The sequence below is a fragment of the Nyctereutes procyonoides genome, unplaced genomic scaffold, assembly GCF_905146905.1.
Source record: "Nyctereutes procyonoides isolate TBG_1078 unplaced genomic scaffold, NYPRO_anot_genome, whole genome shotgun sequence".
Taxonomy (NCBI): domain Eukaryota; kingdom Metazoa; phylum Chordata; class Mammalia; order Carnivora; family Canidae; genus Nyctereutes; species Nyctereutes procyonoides.
Genome location: NW_026575052.1, coordinates 34,073,124 through 34,091,717, shown reverse-complemented (window position 1 = coordinate 34,091,717; position 18,594 = coordinate 34,073,124). Strand labels below are relative to the sequence as shown.

The window sequence follows — 18,594 nt, the reverse complement described above, 5'->3', positions numbered from 1 at the left end:
GAGTTCTAACAGTCATTAGGGTTTTCCTGCCCCACACCTTAACAATGGTTATACTGACTGAAATAATCACAGCTTTCAGGTATAGCCTAACTTTCTACAATGCACAACATTCATACAATAAGGGCCACACTGTTAGGTTTTATTATTCTAACACTGAAGTTTATACAAATATACAACTTCCAGATTTCACTTCTCATAGAATTCTTTGCCAACATAGAGAAACATAAATTATTTATTTGAAAGAGAAATAGATGAATGATACTAGATTCCAACTGCCAATTATGCAATTCTTTTTAGAATTCTTATATTCAGTCTACTTTTTCTTTTACAGATATTTATTGAGCACTTGTTAACGTTACTTAATCTCAGTGTCACTTTATCCTAAACTAAAATTAGAAACCTTATAAATCTGTCTTTTGCCATTGTTCTCTGTCTCTGAATGTCACCGTTTACTGACGTCAAAAGTCTAGGAGCTGTCCCTGGCCTTTTTCTCTGTCTCTATCTTTTCCATCAATTACCTTGTTTAAAGACTTTCTCTTTTCTCTGTTTGCAGTACCACCACTTTAATCCAAATCTTCATCATGAATAACAGCCTCAATTTTTGCTCCCTATTCATATATTTTCCTTCCAAAAACAGAGACCTTTATGCAATCCAAATGTGACTTGTCACACTGCAATTTAAAATTCGTTAGTTCAGGGGCCCTCCAGGTAGCTCAGTCATGAAGCATCCGACTCTTGGTTTCTGCTCAGGTCGTGATCTCAGGGTCAAGAGATCAAGCCCTGCATCAACCTCCATGCTCCACCAAGGAGTCTGCTTGAGAGTCTCTCCCTCCCTCTGCCCCTCCCCCACCTATCTCTCAAATAAATATTTTTTTAAAAAAGATAAAAATCTTTAGTTTACCATTAACCTTAGGATAAAATCAAAACTCTTTGATTGGTTTATAAATCCCTATACAGTCCAACCACTACTTAGCTGGCCCAGCTTTTCCTCTCAGTAGACTCAGTATTTCAGCCAGAGACGTCATGTCTTTATATCCTTTCTCATAAATTAACACATACTGATCCCTTATTTGGAATATTTTTTCTTCCCTACTGTTCCACAGCCTGGCTAATACTTGTCATTCATCTTAAAAGTTATCATAAAATATTATACACAAAAGAGATCTATAGTTAAAAGAATGAAAAAAAAGAGTATCTGTATATCTAAAAGGACATTTCTAGTACCTTTGAAGTCTTTTACGTGCCCCTCTCTGACCATATCTCTTCTCCTTATTCCAGAGATAACTGCTGTCCTGTATTCATGTTTATTGTCCTGTTGTTTTTCTTTACGTCATAACACAAATATATGTTTTCCTTAACAACATATGGTTTGGTTTCACACGATGAAACTAGTTTTATATGGCTGTGGTTCATTTTTATTGCTGTGAGACCTTTCACTGGGTGATCATTTTAAAATTTGTTGTCTAGTTTCTTATCAATGAGTATTTAGGTCATTCCCAGTTATTTGCTATTATAAACAATATTAGTATTAATATTTTTATAATTTCTCCTGATACATATGTGCAAGGGTTAAGAAAAATTGCTAGGTTGTATGATCTATACATTTTCTGCTTTATCAAATGATACTCAGTTTTCTTCCAGAGTGGTAATACTAGTTTACTTCCTCTCCCTGTGTAGTGTTCATGAGTATCCATTGATCCTCCATCCTCAGCAAATCTTGGTGTTGTCAGACCTTTTGCCAGTAGAGTGGTTATAAAATGTATCTCTTGGATTTTGTACACATTACTGTGTGTACTAATGAGTTTGAGTGTATATTCACATTTATTTGCCATTTGTATTTTATACCTGTGGTGTCTTTTGTCTATTTTCCTTGGGTTGTTTATTTTTTTCATACTGGATTTGAGCACTTTTTATATATTCTAGATACTTCATTTGATTTCCACTCAAAAAGCACACTTACAGGGGTGCCTTGGTAGCTCAGTTGGGGTGCCCTATATATGGAATTTATGAATTCCATAACAAATGAACAATGGGAGAAAAGCCAATCCAAAAATAAACTGTTAACTTGAAATAACAAACTGATGGTTACCAGAGGGGAGGTGGGTGGGGGATGAGTGAAATAGGTAAAGGGGATTAAGAGTAAATTTATCTCAATGAGCATCAAGTAATATATAGAAATGTAGAATCACTATATTGTACACCTGAAACTAATGTAACACTGTATGTTAACTATACTAGAATTAAAATTTAAAACTTAAGGGCAGCCCGGGTGGCTCGGCGGTTTAGCGCCACCTTCAGCCCAGGGCCTGATCCTGGAGACCCGGGATTGAGTCCCGCACTGGGCTCCCCACAGGGAGCCTGCTTCTCCCTCTGCCTGTGTCTCTGCCTCTCTCTCTGTGTCTCTCATGAATAAATAAATAAAATCTTTAAAAAAAATTTTTTTAACTTAATAAAAAAGGAAAAAGAAATGATCCCTGCTCACATGGGTTCATGCCCTCCCTCTATTCAAGGAGTCAGAGAGTAATGAAACAAATCTCTAAAGTAGTTAGATTGTGGGGCACCTGGGTGGCTCAGTTGAGTTAAGTGTCCAGCTCTTGGTCATTATCTCATGTGGGATTGAGCCTCGAGTTGGGCTCTGCACTCAGTGGGGAGTCTGCTTGAAGAATCTCCCTCTGCTGCTTCCCCTGCTCACGCACGTGTGCTCTCTCTCACTGTTCCTCTAATATAAAATAAATATTTTTTTAAAAAATAGTTAGATTGTAATAGATGCTGTTAATATCCGTTTACTTGCACTTCCTCAGAATGAACTTATCCAACTCCTACTAAATTTGGTCCCTTTGAGTACTATAAGTACTTCCTTTTTTTTTTTCTATAAGTACTTCCATAGCACACACAGTAGTAGCAGTAGTAATGTTTGTCTGCCTCACTAGTTGACAAGTTTTTTTTAGATCAGGAGCCTCTTATGTTGTTGTTGTTGATTTCTGTATCTCTAGCACTTAGCCTGGTGTTGTTCACTTGGTAGATGCTTACTAATATATTTATTGAACTAACATAAATGGATGGATGGTTGGATGGATAAAAAGTTATCAGTGATAATAACTGAAAATTCAGCATTTGCTGGTGATACCAAAGAAGTACAGGCCGGGATTTGACAATGACAGGTAAAACTCAATAGAAAGTAACTATTTGGGGATCCCTGGGTGGCTCAGCGGTTTGGCACCTGCCTTTAGCTCAAAGCGTGATCCTGGAGTCCCGGGATCAAGTCCCGCATCAGGCTCCCTGCAGGGAGCTTGCTTCTCCCTCTGCTTGTGTCTCTTTCAATCCTTATACAAAATAAATAGCTCATTGCTGATTTTTTTTTATTCAGAAATACAATTGCCAGAGGAAAGTACTATGTCTAAGTCTTAATTTAGGCCTAGTTGAGTAATAAAAAATTACAGAGTAGAGTAATATGCAATAGGAAGATAATTTAACCAACAAATACAAAGGAATTTTTAGTATATACTGTGTGAGTATGAGGCAGAAGAGAAGCCATATATTAGAAAACATGGTGTTAGTCATACTCCGTATCCCTGGAGGCATTCACACAGTGACTTGGTGCCCTGCAGACCCAGTTGGTAGATCTGAAGAGTAATAGTCTCATGTAATGAATATTCCGGGAGCAAGACTCATTCTAAATAAGTCAACTTGGATACTGAAGAAATTGAAGGAGGTTCCAGCCTATGAAGTATTGGGTCAGAAGCAACCAAGCTTGAGAAAGAGAAAAGACAAACTCCTTGTGAGTGAGCCTGGGGTCAGCCAAGGGCACAGAAACCAAACTCCCTGGACTTGGGTAGAGGATGTTAAGTACCAGGGAGTAACAAATTGATATGGAGTTCAGGGGAGGGAGAGATTAGTTCCAAGATAAAAGGGAGGGACAAGGTCATAATTGATCCTTGAAGGGGGTAGGATTTGGACATGTGAATATTAGAGGAGGGTGTTCTCTAACTCTCAGACTATCAGAATTTAGAAATGGCCACATTGAGTAACATTCACTATATCTGCAAGAAAGTAAAATGCTGAAACATAAGCCTGTAGTTGGCTACCCAGGATTTAACTTCACTGACCATCCTAAATTAAGAGATTTGAACTAACTAGTTTCTAAGGTCCCTTCCAACCATGATTTTGTGAATCTTCTTTCATTCACTGGTCAAGTATGTTTATTCTTGTGCTCTTGTTTTTCTTTGAGGTTTGCTCCATTTAATATCTCTTTTATTTTTAAGCAATCTCTCAACCCAACCTGGAGCTTGAACTTAGGACCCTGAGATCAAGAGGTGTGTTCTCTACAATTGAGCCAGCCATGTGCCTCTAGTGTCCCTCTTAATATTGAATTTGTTACTGTTGCATTTTTCTGTTTTTCAGATCACATCTGAATTTAGAATAATAACTAGAGCTAGGCACATGGAAAGTCATTATATTTTTTATTTTTTATTATGTAAATGTTCCATCATAAACCAAAGTCAAAAATTAGTAAGCAGACTTTCCTCCCCAACCTTCAAAATTGTCAGCTCATTGCCAATCTGTTTTCATATACTTTTTCCTCCAATTATTTTGAGACATATTCCTAGCATTATATTACTTTAATCATAAGTTAAATCATAAGATAAATTCTTTTTCAGAGATCCATAATCTATAATAATCGTTAGATACATAGTAATAGATATATAATCTACTTATCGTCGTCACATGTAATAACAATGGACACACATTAGTGGCTGAACCAATCTTTAAAAAGAAAAGCAAACTAGTTGTTAGGTAGACCTAGCATGAGGATTTAGCCATTATCATTCATTCAACAAAATATCCATGTGTAGATGACCCCAAAAAAGAGCCTATTAACTAATATACCAAGGAGAGAAGTGTCTCTCCTGAGTACTTTAGTAAGGATTTCAATTCTGAGAACTATACCCCAAACACCAATTACATGTGCCAGAAGCAATTTACTCATCCTCCTAGAGAAAAATAAAAGTGGAATGTCTTTTTAGAATTGTGGTTTTTCATGAGTGTGAGTAGGCCATTTACTAATGAATTATTAAGGAAGTCTTGATTTTATTTGTGATGCAGCACTTGTTTTCAGATGCTCTCCTTCTCAGGTGGCTTTACTTAAGCCAGTTAAAGGATTTAAGAAGAGCCATCTTTTCATGTTCATTTATACTACATTTCTTTAAAACCTGTAAATATTAAACCACTTGTCCTATATACAACATTAGGAGAAAAATCAGTTAAACTAATATGTTCTGCTTCTTATTTTTCAGAACCTGAGATTTTTCTATTTCCTTCCTTATAATTTTGTAATCAACCTTCTCTGTAAGTTCTGTTTGCCCAGAGTAGAAATAGTACAAGTATTTCTAGTCTCACAAAGTTCTTCATATGACCTTAAGCAGTTTCTTTGTAACATTTTTAATTTGTATTCCTATTTCCTGGAAAAGATGACTTTGAAGAGTCTCTTCTATTTATTTTCAGAACTTATTTCCATTATATTCTAAAATCTAAAGAGAGTTTCCTTTTTTTTTTTTAAGTGGATCACTAACTTTTTAAAAAGATTGATTTATTTTAGAGAGAGAGAGAAAAAAAAGAGCACAAGGGGCAGTGAGGTGGGGCAGGGAGGAGCAAAGGAACAGGGAGAGAGAATCTTAAGCAAGCTCTAAACCCTGAGCTCATGACCTGAGCTGAAACCAGGAGTCATTTGAAACCAAGAGTGGGTCACTTAACTAACTGCACCACCCAGGCACCCCAGATCACTATTTTAAGAAAGAGTTCACCAAACTGAATCATCATTCATTCCTAGGGGAGACTTTGTATAATAACATTAGTTCTACTTCTAGGCCTTACTGATAATAGGAAGTTATATACAACTGAGGTTGTATGTGGCACTGGCTCCAAAATACATAGTATATTTTCATTGTATAGGACCACGATTGGACCTTTATAGCTGCACTGGTCATTTTAGTCATCAAATTTTTGTTGATATTTAAAAATAAACTTTTGGTTTTTTAACAGTTCCAGATTTGTTTTTAAAGATTTTATTTATTTACTCATGAGGGACGCAGAGAGAGAGAGGCAGAGACACAGGCAGAGGGAGAAGCAGGCTCCATGCAGGGGGCCCGATGTGGGGCTCTAACCCACGTCCCCAAGATCACGCCCTGAGCTGAAGGCAGACGCTTAACCCCTGAGCCACCCAAGCGTCCCTGAACAGTTCCAAATTCATAGGGAAGTTGCCAAGATAGTACAGAGTTCCTATAAATCCCTTATCCAGTTTCCTCTGATGTTAACATCTTACATTGGAAGGGGTTACGTGGTTACAATGTTAGATGGTTACAATAGAACCAACATTGGTTCCTTAGTATGACTAAGAAACCAGTATGTGTACGTGGCTATTAATTAAATTCTATACTTTATTCGGATTTCACTCATTTTTCCCTAATGTCCTTTTCATCTTTCAGAATCCGTTTCAGGAGATCACATTATATTTAATCAGCATGTTCCCATAGGCTCCTCCTCCTCCCATAGAATCATTCAGTCTTTGTTTTTAATAGTCTTAATAGTTTTGAGTAGTGCTGACAGGTATTTTGTGGAATGTCCCTTAATTTATCTCACAATTAGACAGATCAGGGTTATAGGTTTTGGGAAAGAAGATTGCAGAGGTCATATGCCCTTTGTATCATGTCATGTTTAGGGGTACATGATGTCTACAGGACATCACTGATGATGTTAATCTTGGTCAGTTGGCTGAGGTAGTGTTTGCTAGATTACTATAAAGTTATTTTTCCATGCCCTTCTCTTTGGGAGCAAGTCACTAAGTGCAGCCCGTACTCAAGGCAGGAGAGAAGTTAATCTTCACCCTCTTGAGCTCTGGAGTGTCTACATCAAATATTTGATATTTACTTATACTGGACCTTTTTTTTCCTTCCTTCATTCCTTCCCTCTTTCCTTCTTTCTTTCCTTCCTTCTTTACTCATGTATGTCAGTAGGGAGTCATAGATTTTATACTTTGGAAAAACCAGTTGTACGTTGACTCTCCCTCCTCTTAAAGAAGTCACAAGTGGTAGGTATTGCACTCTGCCACATTTTTTTATTTTTTTATTTTAATTTTTAGCCACATTTTTTTAAAACTTTAAATTTTGAGATCCAGATTTACAAACAGTTATATGAGAAATAACACAGAATGGTCGCATAGCCACTTCGTACAGTTTTCTCCGGTTACAATCAGGAATTGATGCAATCCGCCAACCTTATTCACATTTCACCAGTTTTATATCCACTCATTTCTATGCGTTTGTATATATATGTGTAATTTTTTTTCACATGAGTGAATTTCTGTGACCACTAGTCATCAACTGTGAATGCTACTTCCATGGGAACAAAAAAGAGACTGTACAATGAAAGAAAATAGGTACTTCTCTTGGCTTTATCAGACACAGGAGACTACTTAGAATAAGAGCCACTGGAACATCTCTAGGTTTGGAGTAGTTCTGCTCTGTATTCAAAGTATTTGTGGCTGAGATCATGGTATATATTTTTGTGAACGGGCTCTTTGTGGGATGCTACTGTGTTACCTTTTCAAGAGCACTTTGAAAGTTCAGCGTTTTCTTAAAGATTTTCCTAGAGCTGCTCAACATTTTCTGTATCATCTAAAAAATTACTTTCCCATACCAGCAGGTGGAAGCAAGAGCAGACTTATTGTGTACTTGGCTTGCAAGTACACGGGCCTTTTCTGTAGATAATCTGTCTGTGACTCAAAGTATCTTTATGATATATCCCTTCCTTAATTACTTTTCTTGAACAACTTTATTGTCTTGGCACCTTTTCTTGATTGCTTTATTACCTTATTTACTTGGTGTCTTAGGCTGAACTTAATAGTCATTCTAGGGCTAGGAATTCAGCTTTTTCATCGCTTTTCTAGCTCATTGATTCAGCAGTTAGAACCTGTATGATTTACATTGACACATTCTTCCATATTTGTTAAGAAACACAAAGGTGACTAAGATGTGGAGTGTGTTCTTAAAGAGCTTACATTCTAGTAGAATTAGAAAGAGAGTGTCTTCATTCCTCCCCTGACCTGGGGGAAACAGGTCAATCAGTCTTTCTAGTGTTTCACCAGCCAATCTATAGGTGATTTTAAATCTTCATACAGATTTTAACTCATTAAACGAATATCTATTTATCAAGCACTTTATAGGAGTTTAACTTATAAATTTATGCTTTTTTCCTTATAGATTTTTAAAAAGACCAGTCTTTGGATGTATCATTTATTTTTAATTTTTTTAAATACAGATTGTATAGAGTAAGTATCCAGTTGACATACAGACCCTGAAACATTGAACTTAAGGAATTTAGAAGTTAGAAGTAGCTAATGTTAGTAATATTTCTGGTAATATACTTGGATGATGTTCTACAAATGCTAATTAAAAGAAAATAGAAGTATGATACTCTAGATCAATTCTGTTAGCTATGTAGCAACAGCCAATAAGAAAAGTATTAAAATATTTTATACAAAGGATATGAAAGAGGAGAACCAAGGTCTAAGTGTGTGTGTATTTGCAGGGGGGGGGTGTGTGTATGCATGCACAGAGGGAAATATAGAAGAACGTACCCTTGGCAGAGTTAATAGCTCTGTCCTCTAAATCATCCATCACTTTATTCATGTAAAATTTGCTGTCTTGTATTCTCTCTGTCTCTTCCTCAAAACTGTAAGCTCCTGAAGGGCAATAACTGTATTCCATTCATGTTTGTAACCACAGTAAGTTAATTAAAGGAATGACTGAATCAACTCATTTCGTTCATGGAAAATCCCTTTATGATAAACCTTTTTTTTTTTTTTGATAATATAATCTGGAGTTTAGGCATATTCACAGATGACGGTAACAGCTCACTGTTTCTTATCTGAGAATCACCAGGGAATAAAGAACTAGCCTTTGTTGCGTAAAAGTTTTCTTAGAATGCCTCAGCTGAATCTTATCTATGTGAAATGTAGATTGTTTGGCTGTGTACATTAAGAACGTGTTTGCAGCTTCCAATGAATACACTTTTTCAAGTAGTTTACTGCTTACCTAAGAGCAGTTAATCAAAGGGCCCTGAAAAAGATTTGAGACCTGGGTGCAAAGGATAGCCATCAGGTCATCCCAGTTTGAGGTGTTTTAGTTTTGGGAAATGGGTGACTACAAGCTGCCCGTGCCTACATGGCCCGTTTTTCAGAGCTGGATACAAGCTGAAGTGGGGCACTTCTCCACAGCCCTTGGCAGCAGTCCTTCAGGGAGTGGTATAGATAGCAGATCAGATAAGTGACATTAAAATGTTTGCTTTACTTGCCTGATTTTCTCCTCATTACAAGCAGGGTGGATCATCATGGAGGTGCAACTAGTGAGAAACCTGCTCTTTTCCATCTTCTACATCATCTAGCAGATGATGCATCTGCTAAGTGAGTATAGCATGGTTAAGAATATGGGCTTTGTACACAGATCTAGGTTTCAATCTTAGCTCCACACCTGCTTTGTGACCCTGACCCTTTACTCTTCACGCCTCATACTAGTAGGTTTTTAATATGTGCCTCTTGGCAGGATTGAATAAGAAAAATCATGTAAAATCTTGATATAGTACCAGCACATTAGCAGGCTGTTAATGAATAGTAGGGGTGATGATGGTGCTTCCAGTCATATGTGAATTTCTAGCTTAAAAGCCTAGGTGATTGGTAAATTGAGAGTGAGAATTCGTGAGAAAGATCTAATTTTGAACATGTTACATTTGAGATGTCTGCAGGTCTGGAACTCCAGCTAGGCATCTAGATGGAATCATGGGAGATACCAACTTTCAGTGGTACAGGAAGAGAAGCCAACAAAGGAGACTGAGAAGAAAGGGTCATAAAAGTGGAAGAAGGACTAAGAAAGAGTAAAAGTGAGCTTTGCCAGGGAACTTTTAATGAAATAATGCAGACGAATTAGTGGTAAGACAAGGTGGAGACAGTAAGTGGGAAGTTTGCAGGATGCAAAAATTGCAGACCCTTATTTGGGAGACACATGTTTTTTTTTCTTTAAAACTAAGAGAAAGAACATAGGAATGAGTAGAGATTTAAGAGATCATCATACTTAATTGCATTTCCTGTAATTCCTCAGTAGTCAATCTAGAAGGATCTTTTCCGGACATTAGTTCTGCTAAAGAACATCAAGAGTTATAATTTTGGCTAAGAATCTGTGTCTCTGTTTACTGGTAAGAGTTGACTTACTCTAAGGCATTTAGTTTGAAAACATTCTGTTCATGATCAGTTCTATCCTAAGCCAAATTAAAAGGTCCTTAAACGGGGGTCCCTGGGTGGCTCAGTTGATTATGCATCTGCCTTCAGCTCAGGTCATGATCCCAGGGTCCTGGATCCCTGCTCAGCAAGGAGCCTGCTTCTCACTCTGCCCCTCCTCCCACTCATGTTTTTTCTCTCTCTCTCCCACTCTCACTCTATCTCAAAATAAATAAAGGATTTAAAAAGATAAAAAAATAAAACGTCCTTAAATGGAAAAGCTGTTGCCTAGACCATTAGTAACTCAAATACCAGATGCTTACCCTTGTTAGGGAGCTCTAAGGACCTGAACTGGAGGGCACAGTAACAGTTGAGTACTAATCCTGACTCCGTGCCTCTAATGCAGCAGTTGATTCAGAAGAAAAATTATTAGCAACATTCATTTTGCTTGAGTCCAATATGTGCTGTTTTTAACCAGTTTGGACCATCTTCTCTGATTGCAGATCAGGGCTTCGTGCCTCCAATGCAGCAGTTGATTCAGAAGAAAAATTATTAGCAACATTCATTTTGCTTGAGTCCAATATGTGCTGTTTTTAACCAGTTTGGACCATCTTCTCTGATTGCAGATCAGGACTTTCTACAATATTCAGTGGAGGCTAAATAGTCTCAGATGGAACTACTTGTATATTAGACAAACAGATAATAGAAGTATTAAATAGAAGTATTAAATAACCTTAAGTGGAATTTTTTGGGTAAACTTGTCACTGTTAAAATACACATGTACCTTAAGTGGAATTTTTTTGGGTAAACTTGTCACTGTTAAAATACACATGTGCCACAAACTATGTTAGGTTCAGAGTCTCCATGTTTCACTAAAACCCAGTATCTGCTCAAGGTCTTTTGGACATACAACCAAGTCAGTAGGTGAATACTCTTCAGTGTAAGTGCTTTGATGAATGGACATGTTGGGTACTCTCAGTTTACAGAGGAATAATTTCTAAAACCGCTGTAGAAGGTGAAGTTTGAGTTGATATAAAAAAGATAATTCCAGTCTGGGAGCACTGGAGTCCTCAATAGCCGCTTGTAGATAAAGTCAAGGCTTAATTCTAAAGTAAAAACTAGAAAGGTTTGCCAGATGTTTTAAAGAATTGGTGAAGTTTCAGGAAATGCCTGTGCTGCCACTTTAGGGAAAGGAGGAAAATATGGATAAAATATAAATTGTGGGAAATAGAAAGTAGGCCATTTTGCATAATGATCCTCACTCTAGTCCTAGCTCTAATAAAACACTTTTCCCTATGTGGATATTTATTGGTGATACTGAAGGAAGATAGTGTTGCCTCAGAGTTTTAGCCCATCAGTCCCATCTCATTTCAAATATGCAGTGAGCACCTATGTGTTCATCAGTGTGCAATGTGTTAGGGTTGGGGGTTTTGCAAAAGAAACCTACAGTGGTTGTTGTGCTTGGGAAAGCCCTAGTCTAATTTAGAGTATGAATCAAACCAATTGAACAGGTGGATGATAGTAATTTAAATGCCTAAAATTAATGGCACAAATAAAAGGTGATAGAATCTCAGATTTTGGTGAACAGGGGTGGTCAAAGAAGCCCTGATGGCAGGGAATGGAAGCCTTTAAACTATGCTTCAAAATAAAATGAATCCAGTAAGTTAGAGCATTTCTGAAAGTCCATTCCATAAAATGCTTTGCAAGTCTTAAGACAGCAATTAACTCAGAATAATTGTGGCATGCTCATGTTTCCAAATGAAATTCTACAACCTGGTGATCTCTTTCAAAATCTGTGCCACTTTTTTTTCCCTAAATACTTCATTTGTATATTGGACACCGGAGACAACAGCCCTAACAAATGCACCTTCCTGTCAACTGCATTGTAGTATGCGGTATTATTTCTTAGTTAGCAGCTTCAGAGTTTTGTGTTGAAAAATGATTTAAAGAGGGAAGGGATAATGAAGAGGGTATGAATGGTACAGAAATAATAGAGCCTGGAAGTTTATAGAAAGAGAAACAAACTTGTGTTTAATTACACAGTAGAAATCTCAGATTTAACCTAGATTCTCAAATAATTGCATGTAGTAACTCCTGTAGGGAAGACAGAATGACACTCTGTTGCCTGCTTTCAACTCTGGTACCTCTCAGTTGCAAAAAGTTACTAGAAAAATCCTCACCAGATTCTCAAGGGTACAATCACATATGCTAGAGTGATTGCAGGTGCACTGGTTTCTTCACGCAGGTGCAGTTCTCCAGGGCTGCAGAGGCCCTGAAGGGGAAGAAAAGATAAAATGTACCAGCATCTAAAGCATTGAACAAGCTTGAAATCATAACAAAGGGGAATAGGGATACTCAGCAAAATGATGATGGAAGGAGAAAAGCAGAGACTAGGCAGGTGGAAAAATTCTCAATAGATCGAAATGTTTTGGTTAGAAGCAGGAGGCAATCCTTTTGTCTCCTTTTCTTTGGTAGCAAGAATTATAAATCCTGGAAGAAATTAAAACAGAATCTCACAAGGTGAGAAAAAGTATATGGTAAAAAAATGTCATGTGTTCTTTTAACCCATAAAATTATGGTTTCTAACTTCTGCTCCTTTCTCTTTACCCCTTCTGTATTCAGGGAGTAGTATCACTTCAAGGAAGGGATAGTTCTTCATTAATTGCAACACAAACTGTACACAGAGGATGATGAGTCTGTCTTTTCAGCCAGGTTGTAGGTACTGTAATAACTTTACCAGTTTCACTGAGTTAGAAGCACATGCTGTGACCAAACACTCAAGCTTTAGACAAATATTAGGAAATGGAGAAGTAGTGGAGGTTCATCTTATCATTGAATGTTTGAAGTAATTTTCTCTTAAGAGGGCTTAACAGTAATGAAAATTTGTAATAATTGGCTTGTACTTAGAAGAATCGAGAAAAAAACAAGGGGTTAAGCTCCAGAGGTGCTGTGTTTCAGTCATCAGTCCACGGAACTACACTGAATTACTGATTACATCAGTAATCCCATGGCCAGCGTCTTCACTTGTACTTGGAAAGTCATGGTCTTAGCTGACACCTCCTTGATGCATCAGCTCTGTGTTTCTATGAAGGATTGTGGAAATAATTATTTTGGACATTTTCAGCCAACTCCACACACTGAACTTCACATCTCTATTAATTTCAGCCACTACTGAGCATTTAAGATCCTCTAGTCATCCATCATTTCTTGTTGTGACCTTCATACTTTTGTGTGTGTGTGTCCCCTCATTTGTCCATCAGTTAGGATGCTCTATGAAATAAATAACATAAAACTGCTTTCAAACTGGCTTCAGCATAACTGGAAAATAGCTCTAGGTCAGGTTTCAGAATTAAGTGATATAGGGGCTCAGGGATATCAGTAAATATTTGCTTTCCTTCCTCTATTCTTCTGTTCACAGTGTTTGCTTCATCGTGTCAGGTTCTACTTTGTGTCGTAAGGTGGACGCCAGCTGCTATCAAGGACATAAGCTTCCTGGATTATACACAGTGGGAACAGGAGTTCAGAGGGAAGGGACAGCCACCTCCACGGATCATGGACTGGGACAGGGGCAGTGATGGTGCATGGGTAACGTGAAGAAAAATGTATATATGCTTAGAGGGAAGCAGTGAATGGCTAGACAACCAACCCATTTCTAGCTATCTAATCTACCCTTAGGCTCCTCCCTCATTATTTCTGGAACCCTTGTCCCATAATAAACAAACTCCTCCACTTTTTTATACTCCCTGGATTGTCTTGTCTTCTATTAACCTTTACTGAAATCCATCCAACCCCAGGGAAAACGTTTTCTATACATCCCTCTTTCTTCTCCACCCCATATTCCACAAAGTAAGGAGGAAAGATCACATCTTTGTTTCCCCCAGGTATGCTCCCAGACCAACACTTCACCATTGTATAGAAACACCTTCAAGGCTCACAGTCTGGTTTTATTATCCTTTACCTTGCTTATGATATCCTCCACCAGCTACCTAGTTGGTCTTCTCCAATCTTTGAAGACTTTGCTTTCTGGCTCAGTCTTCCTTTCTATTCCCAGGCCGAGCTATCAAGCTGCTGACTCCAGTGTTCACATAGACAATCTGTCCAGTACGAGATAGTCAGTCATATGCACTCTTCCAACTCATTTATATCAACTGTCCGCTTCTGGGAAAATGTCCTGGATCTTGTCAGACTGCTTAACCTTTGAATTCTTAAATTCAAACCCATACTTTTTTATTAAAACCTAACAACTCCCACTTTACCTGTTTTATTTTACTGAGACAGTAGTCTGTCTTCTTACCTAAAATACATCCAGCTCTAGGGAATTGCTTAGATGCACTCTCCAGTTCTTTACCTTCTTCCTACTGCTCAGTCATAGCATTCTGACCTTCACCACTACCATCCACTGACACTGTTCTTGCCGCAGTCATCAGTGACATTCCTGTTGCTAAATTTGACAGACTCGTCCATCTTTCTGGAGATTTGTACATTTGGCATTTATTCACTCCCTCCCTTTTTCTCTGCTTACTTTTCACAACTTACTAAAACCATTCTGGCTTCATTTTCTTTCTACCTCAGTGATTAAACTAGAGTTAGGCTCAGTTTTTCTGTTCTTATTCTGCAAACTCCCTTGGGCCCGTTCAGCCAGCCTTATAACTCCAGTTACCATCTGATATTAATGAATTGTACTTACATGTGCCACAGCCACTTCACACTTGGCATGTTCAAAATTAATTTCTTCCCCCCCCCCCCGCCCCCACAAAAAGTCACCTCCTTCTAAATTTCCTGTTTTAGTGAAGGTGCCTCCATCCATCCATCCTTTCATCCTTTCATCCATCCATCCATCCAGTTACAAGACAGAATCTTGGACAACATCCTTGACTCACTACCCACCCCTGTACCAAGTACCAAAAAAAAGCAGGCACCCTCCCCCAGGTGCTTCTACTCCAGGAGGTGCCCCAGCCTCACCTGCCAGTGTTGTACAGCACATCACTCCCTCTTCTGCTCATGCACCACCCCCGAAAAGGATTTTGAAAGATCATGTATCCCCTCGCTTTCTAAATATCAACCTAAGATGTTGCCAAAGTATGTCTTTCCTGGTGTCATGTAAATATTATTTTTAAATAAAACTGTTATATCACTCTTTTATTTATTTATTTTTAAAAGATTTTTATTTATTTATTCATGAGAGACACACAGAAAGGCAGAAACACACAGGCAGAGGGAGAAGCAGGCTCTGTGGAGGGAGCCCAATGTGGGACTCGATCCCAGAACGCGGGGATCACGCCCTGAAAAGGCAGACGCTCACCACTGAGCCACCCAGGCATCCCTATATCACTTTAAAAAAAAAAAAAAGTCATATTTCTTTTACTTCCTGAATATCTCTTAAGTCACTCCAGTTCCTCGTTTCCTATTGAGTATACCTTAATATTATGTCCCAATTACAGTATTAGCTTACCTCTAATATGATCTCTTCTAAACCTCTCAACTCACTGTAATTTGGGCGATTTCTCTAGAATGTATATCTTATTTCATCTCTTACCTGATTAAAACCCTTCAGTGGCTCTCTCACTGCCTTCAGAATAAGGTTGAACTCTTAAGTGATTCCCAAGGCTCTTCGTTCTCTAGTCCCCACTGATCTTATCCGACCTCTCTCCTTACAGCTTTTGGCATTTGGGTAATTTGTGGACAACATCCAGATCTTGGCTTGCACCTTATTCCCTTTAGAAAATCATCCTAGAAAAGTTCCTTCTGTGGTCTTTCAGAGTTCTCCACTGTATTATTAACAGCAGGATCCTAGTCAGTTTGCCTGTTTATCTTTGATACCTGTCATAATGACCAGACGGTATATGCTTATAAGTATCTATTGAGTGAATGGCCTTAAATAAGTCACTTAGCCTCTCTGAGCTTCAACTGAATCAGCTATTAAGAGAGAATAATGCACTGCCAACCACATAAGGTGGTCTTGGGGGTCTTGTAAGATAATGGGAATGAAGTTTAGCATAGTAGTTAAGAGTGTAGGTTCTGGATCTATACTGTCTAGCCATCTGCGTGACCTTGGGCAAGTTACTTGATTTTCCTGTGTTTTTGTTTCCTCTGTGGTAAATAAAATGAGAATAACCAGGGATCCCCTGGGTGGCTCAGCAGTTTAGCACCTGCCTTCAGCCCAGGGCATGATCCTGGAGTCCTGGGATCGAGTCCCACGTCAGACTCCTTGCATGGCGCCTGCTTCTCCCTCTGCCTCTGTCTCTGCCTCACTCTCTCTCTGTCTCTCATGAATAAATAAATAAAATCTTTAAAAAATAAATAAACAAAAATAAAAATAAAATAAAATGAGAATAACCATAGTATCTACCTTATAGTTCTGTTGTGAGGACTGAGTGAATAAATGGAAAGCATTTAGTACACTACCTAAACATACAACAGATGTTAGCTATTAATTATAATATTTTTATTTATAAGCTCTAAAATTATATTGAATGGTATATATTACATATGTATACACATATGGCATCAATTATTAGTTTGAGAGTTTTAGGGAGGTGAAGGATTGGTATCATGACAATTTCTTTTTTCTTTTATTTTTTAGAATAACATCATAGCAATATGATGTTATCTCTCCAGTCTTTTTTTTTTTTAATTCTAGCATTTTTTTAAAAGATTTTATTTATTTATTCATGAGAGACACAGAGAAAGAGAGAGGCAGAGACACAGGCAGAGAGAGAAGCAGGCTCCATGCAGGGAGCCCGATGTGGGACTTGATCCTGGGTCTCCAGGATCATGCTCTGGGTTGCAGGCAGATGTTTATTTATTTTTTAAAAGATTTTTATTTATTTATTCATGAGCGACACAGAGAGGCAGAGACACAGGCCAGAGGGAGAAGCAGGCTCCGTGCAGGGAGCCCAATGTGGGACTCGATCCCAGGACCCCAGGTTCACATCCTGGTCCGAAGCCAGGCGCCAAACTGCTGAGCCACCGGGATCCCTGGGCAGATGTTTAACTGCTGAGTCACCCAGGCGTCCCTATTTCTCCAGTCTTAAATTCAGATTGCCATAGGTGATTTACATGAAATTTTTGTAAAAAAATTTTTTACATTGGTGTTCATTATAAAAAGAGCATTTTGAAAATGTTTCCTTGCTGAATCCTAAAACATTTTTTGAGTCTGGTACATTGTAGATAGATGTTAGCACAGGAAAACATGTATTTCTTCTTATTTTTTTGTTTAAGATTTTAGTTTTTTTAAGTAATCTCTGTACCCAACACAGGGCCTGAACTTACAGCCCCAAGATCATAGTCACATGCTCTACCAACTTAGCCAACTAGGCATCCCAGCACAGGGAAAACATTTAAATAAGAAAGATTACTGGCTTAATTTATAAAGGACAGTTGTTAATGTCTTTGACACTTTATTTCTCAACATAATTTAATTACATAACCAATTCAGTGTTTGGTTAAGTACAAATTCCATTAAGTCTGTAGTCAAAGGGGAAAAATGCAAAGGCATTTAGTTTTATGCTTATTTTATGTAAGTTCACCCAAAAGGGATTTACTCAGTTTTATTAAAAAGTTATTTTTAATTTAATTAGATAATACACATCTGTGTATCGACTTTGGACCAACAAATGCCTGATTTTTATTTTTCTGATTCTTTTCAGAGTTGGTGGTTCCAAGATTTTATTCATGATGACTTTAGGAAGAGAAGTGAGGTCTCCTCTTCAAGCCATGTCTTCCTATACTGTGGCTGGCAGAAATGTTTTACGATGGGATCTTTCACCAGAGCAAATTAAAACAAGAACTGAGGAGCTCATTGTGCAAACCAAACAGGTGTACGATGCTATTGGAATGCTTGACATTGAGGAAGTAACTTATGAGAACTGTTTGCAGGCCTTGGCAGATGTAGAGGTGAAGTACATAGGTGAGTAGGATGCATTTTGTAGGCATCATCAACCATTTTATGCATTCTGTTTTGGCAGTCCATTTTCCAATTTTACAAGACATTGATTTTTCCATAATGATTAATAAATTGCTTAGAATTCAATTAAATAAGATTAAAATTGTTTTTATTGTGTTGGCAATGATGCTACAGAATGTACACTCCTATTACAACTGCTTCCTGGGGAATATTTTGACATATCAAAACGCTTAAGCAGTTCATATCCTAGCCCTGTTAATTCCACATCCAGGCATTTAATCTAAGGAAATATTCAGACACAGAAGAAATTTTGTGTAAATTTATGTTTAAATAGGTACTCTGTCCTCTCAAAAGCTTGGAAACAACCCCTGGGTGGCAACAAATAGGCTAAATAACGATACACTCAGCCTCTGCAACACTGTGG

The 18,594-nt window shown here is 37.9% G+C and overlaps 1 protein-coding gene across 5 annotated transcripts in view; it reads left to right on the top strand.

Moving 5' to 3' along the window:
- NLN (neurolysin) overlaps positions 1–18,594 on the top strand; it is an 86,363-nt gene that overhangs the window by 15,099 nt on the left and 52,670 nt on the right. For 2 of the 5 annotated variants that reach the window (XM_055332411.1, XM_055332415.1), the window contains exon 2: positions 17,914–18,173. The exons of 1 other annotated variant lie outside the window; for it this stretch is intronic. In XM_055332411.1, the coding sequence (XP_055188386.1) occupies positions 17,914–18,173 (260 nt within the window). Of the gene's footprint in view, positions 1–9,376; positions 9,458–13,635; positions 13,850–17,913; positions 18,174–18,594 lie in introns of those variants that run through there. 2 more of the 5 variants (XM_055332413.1, XM_055332412.1) reach the window with 2 other exon arrangements.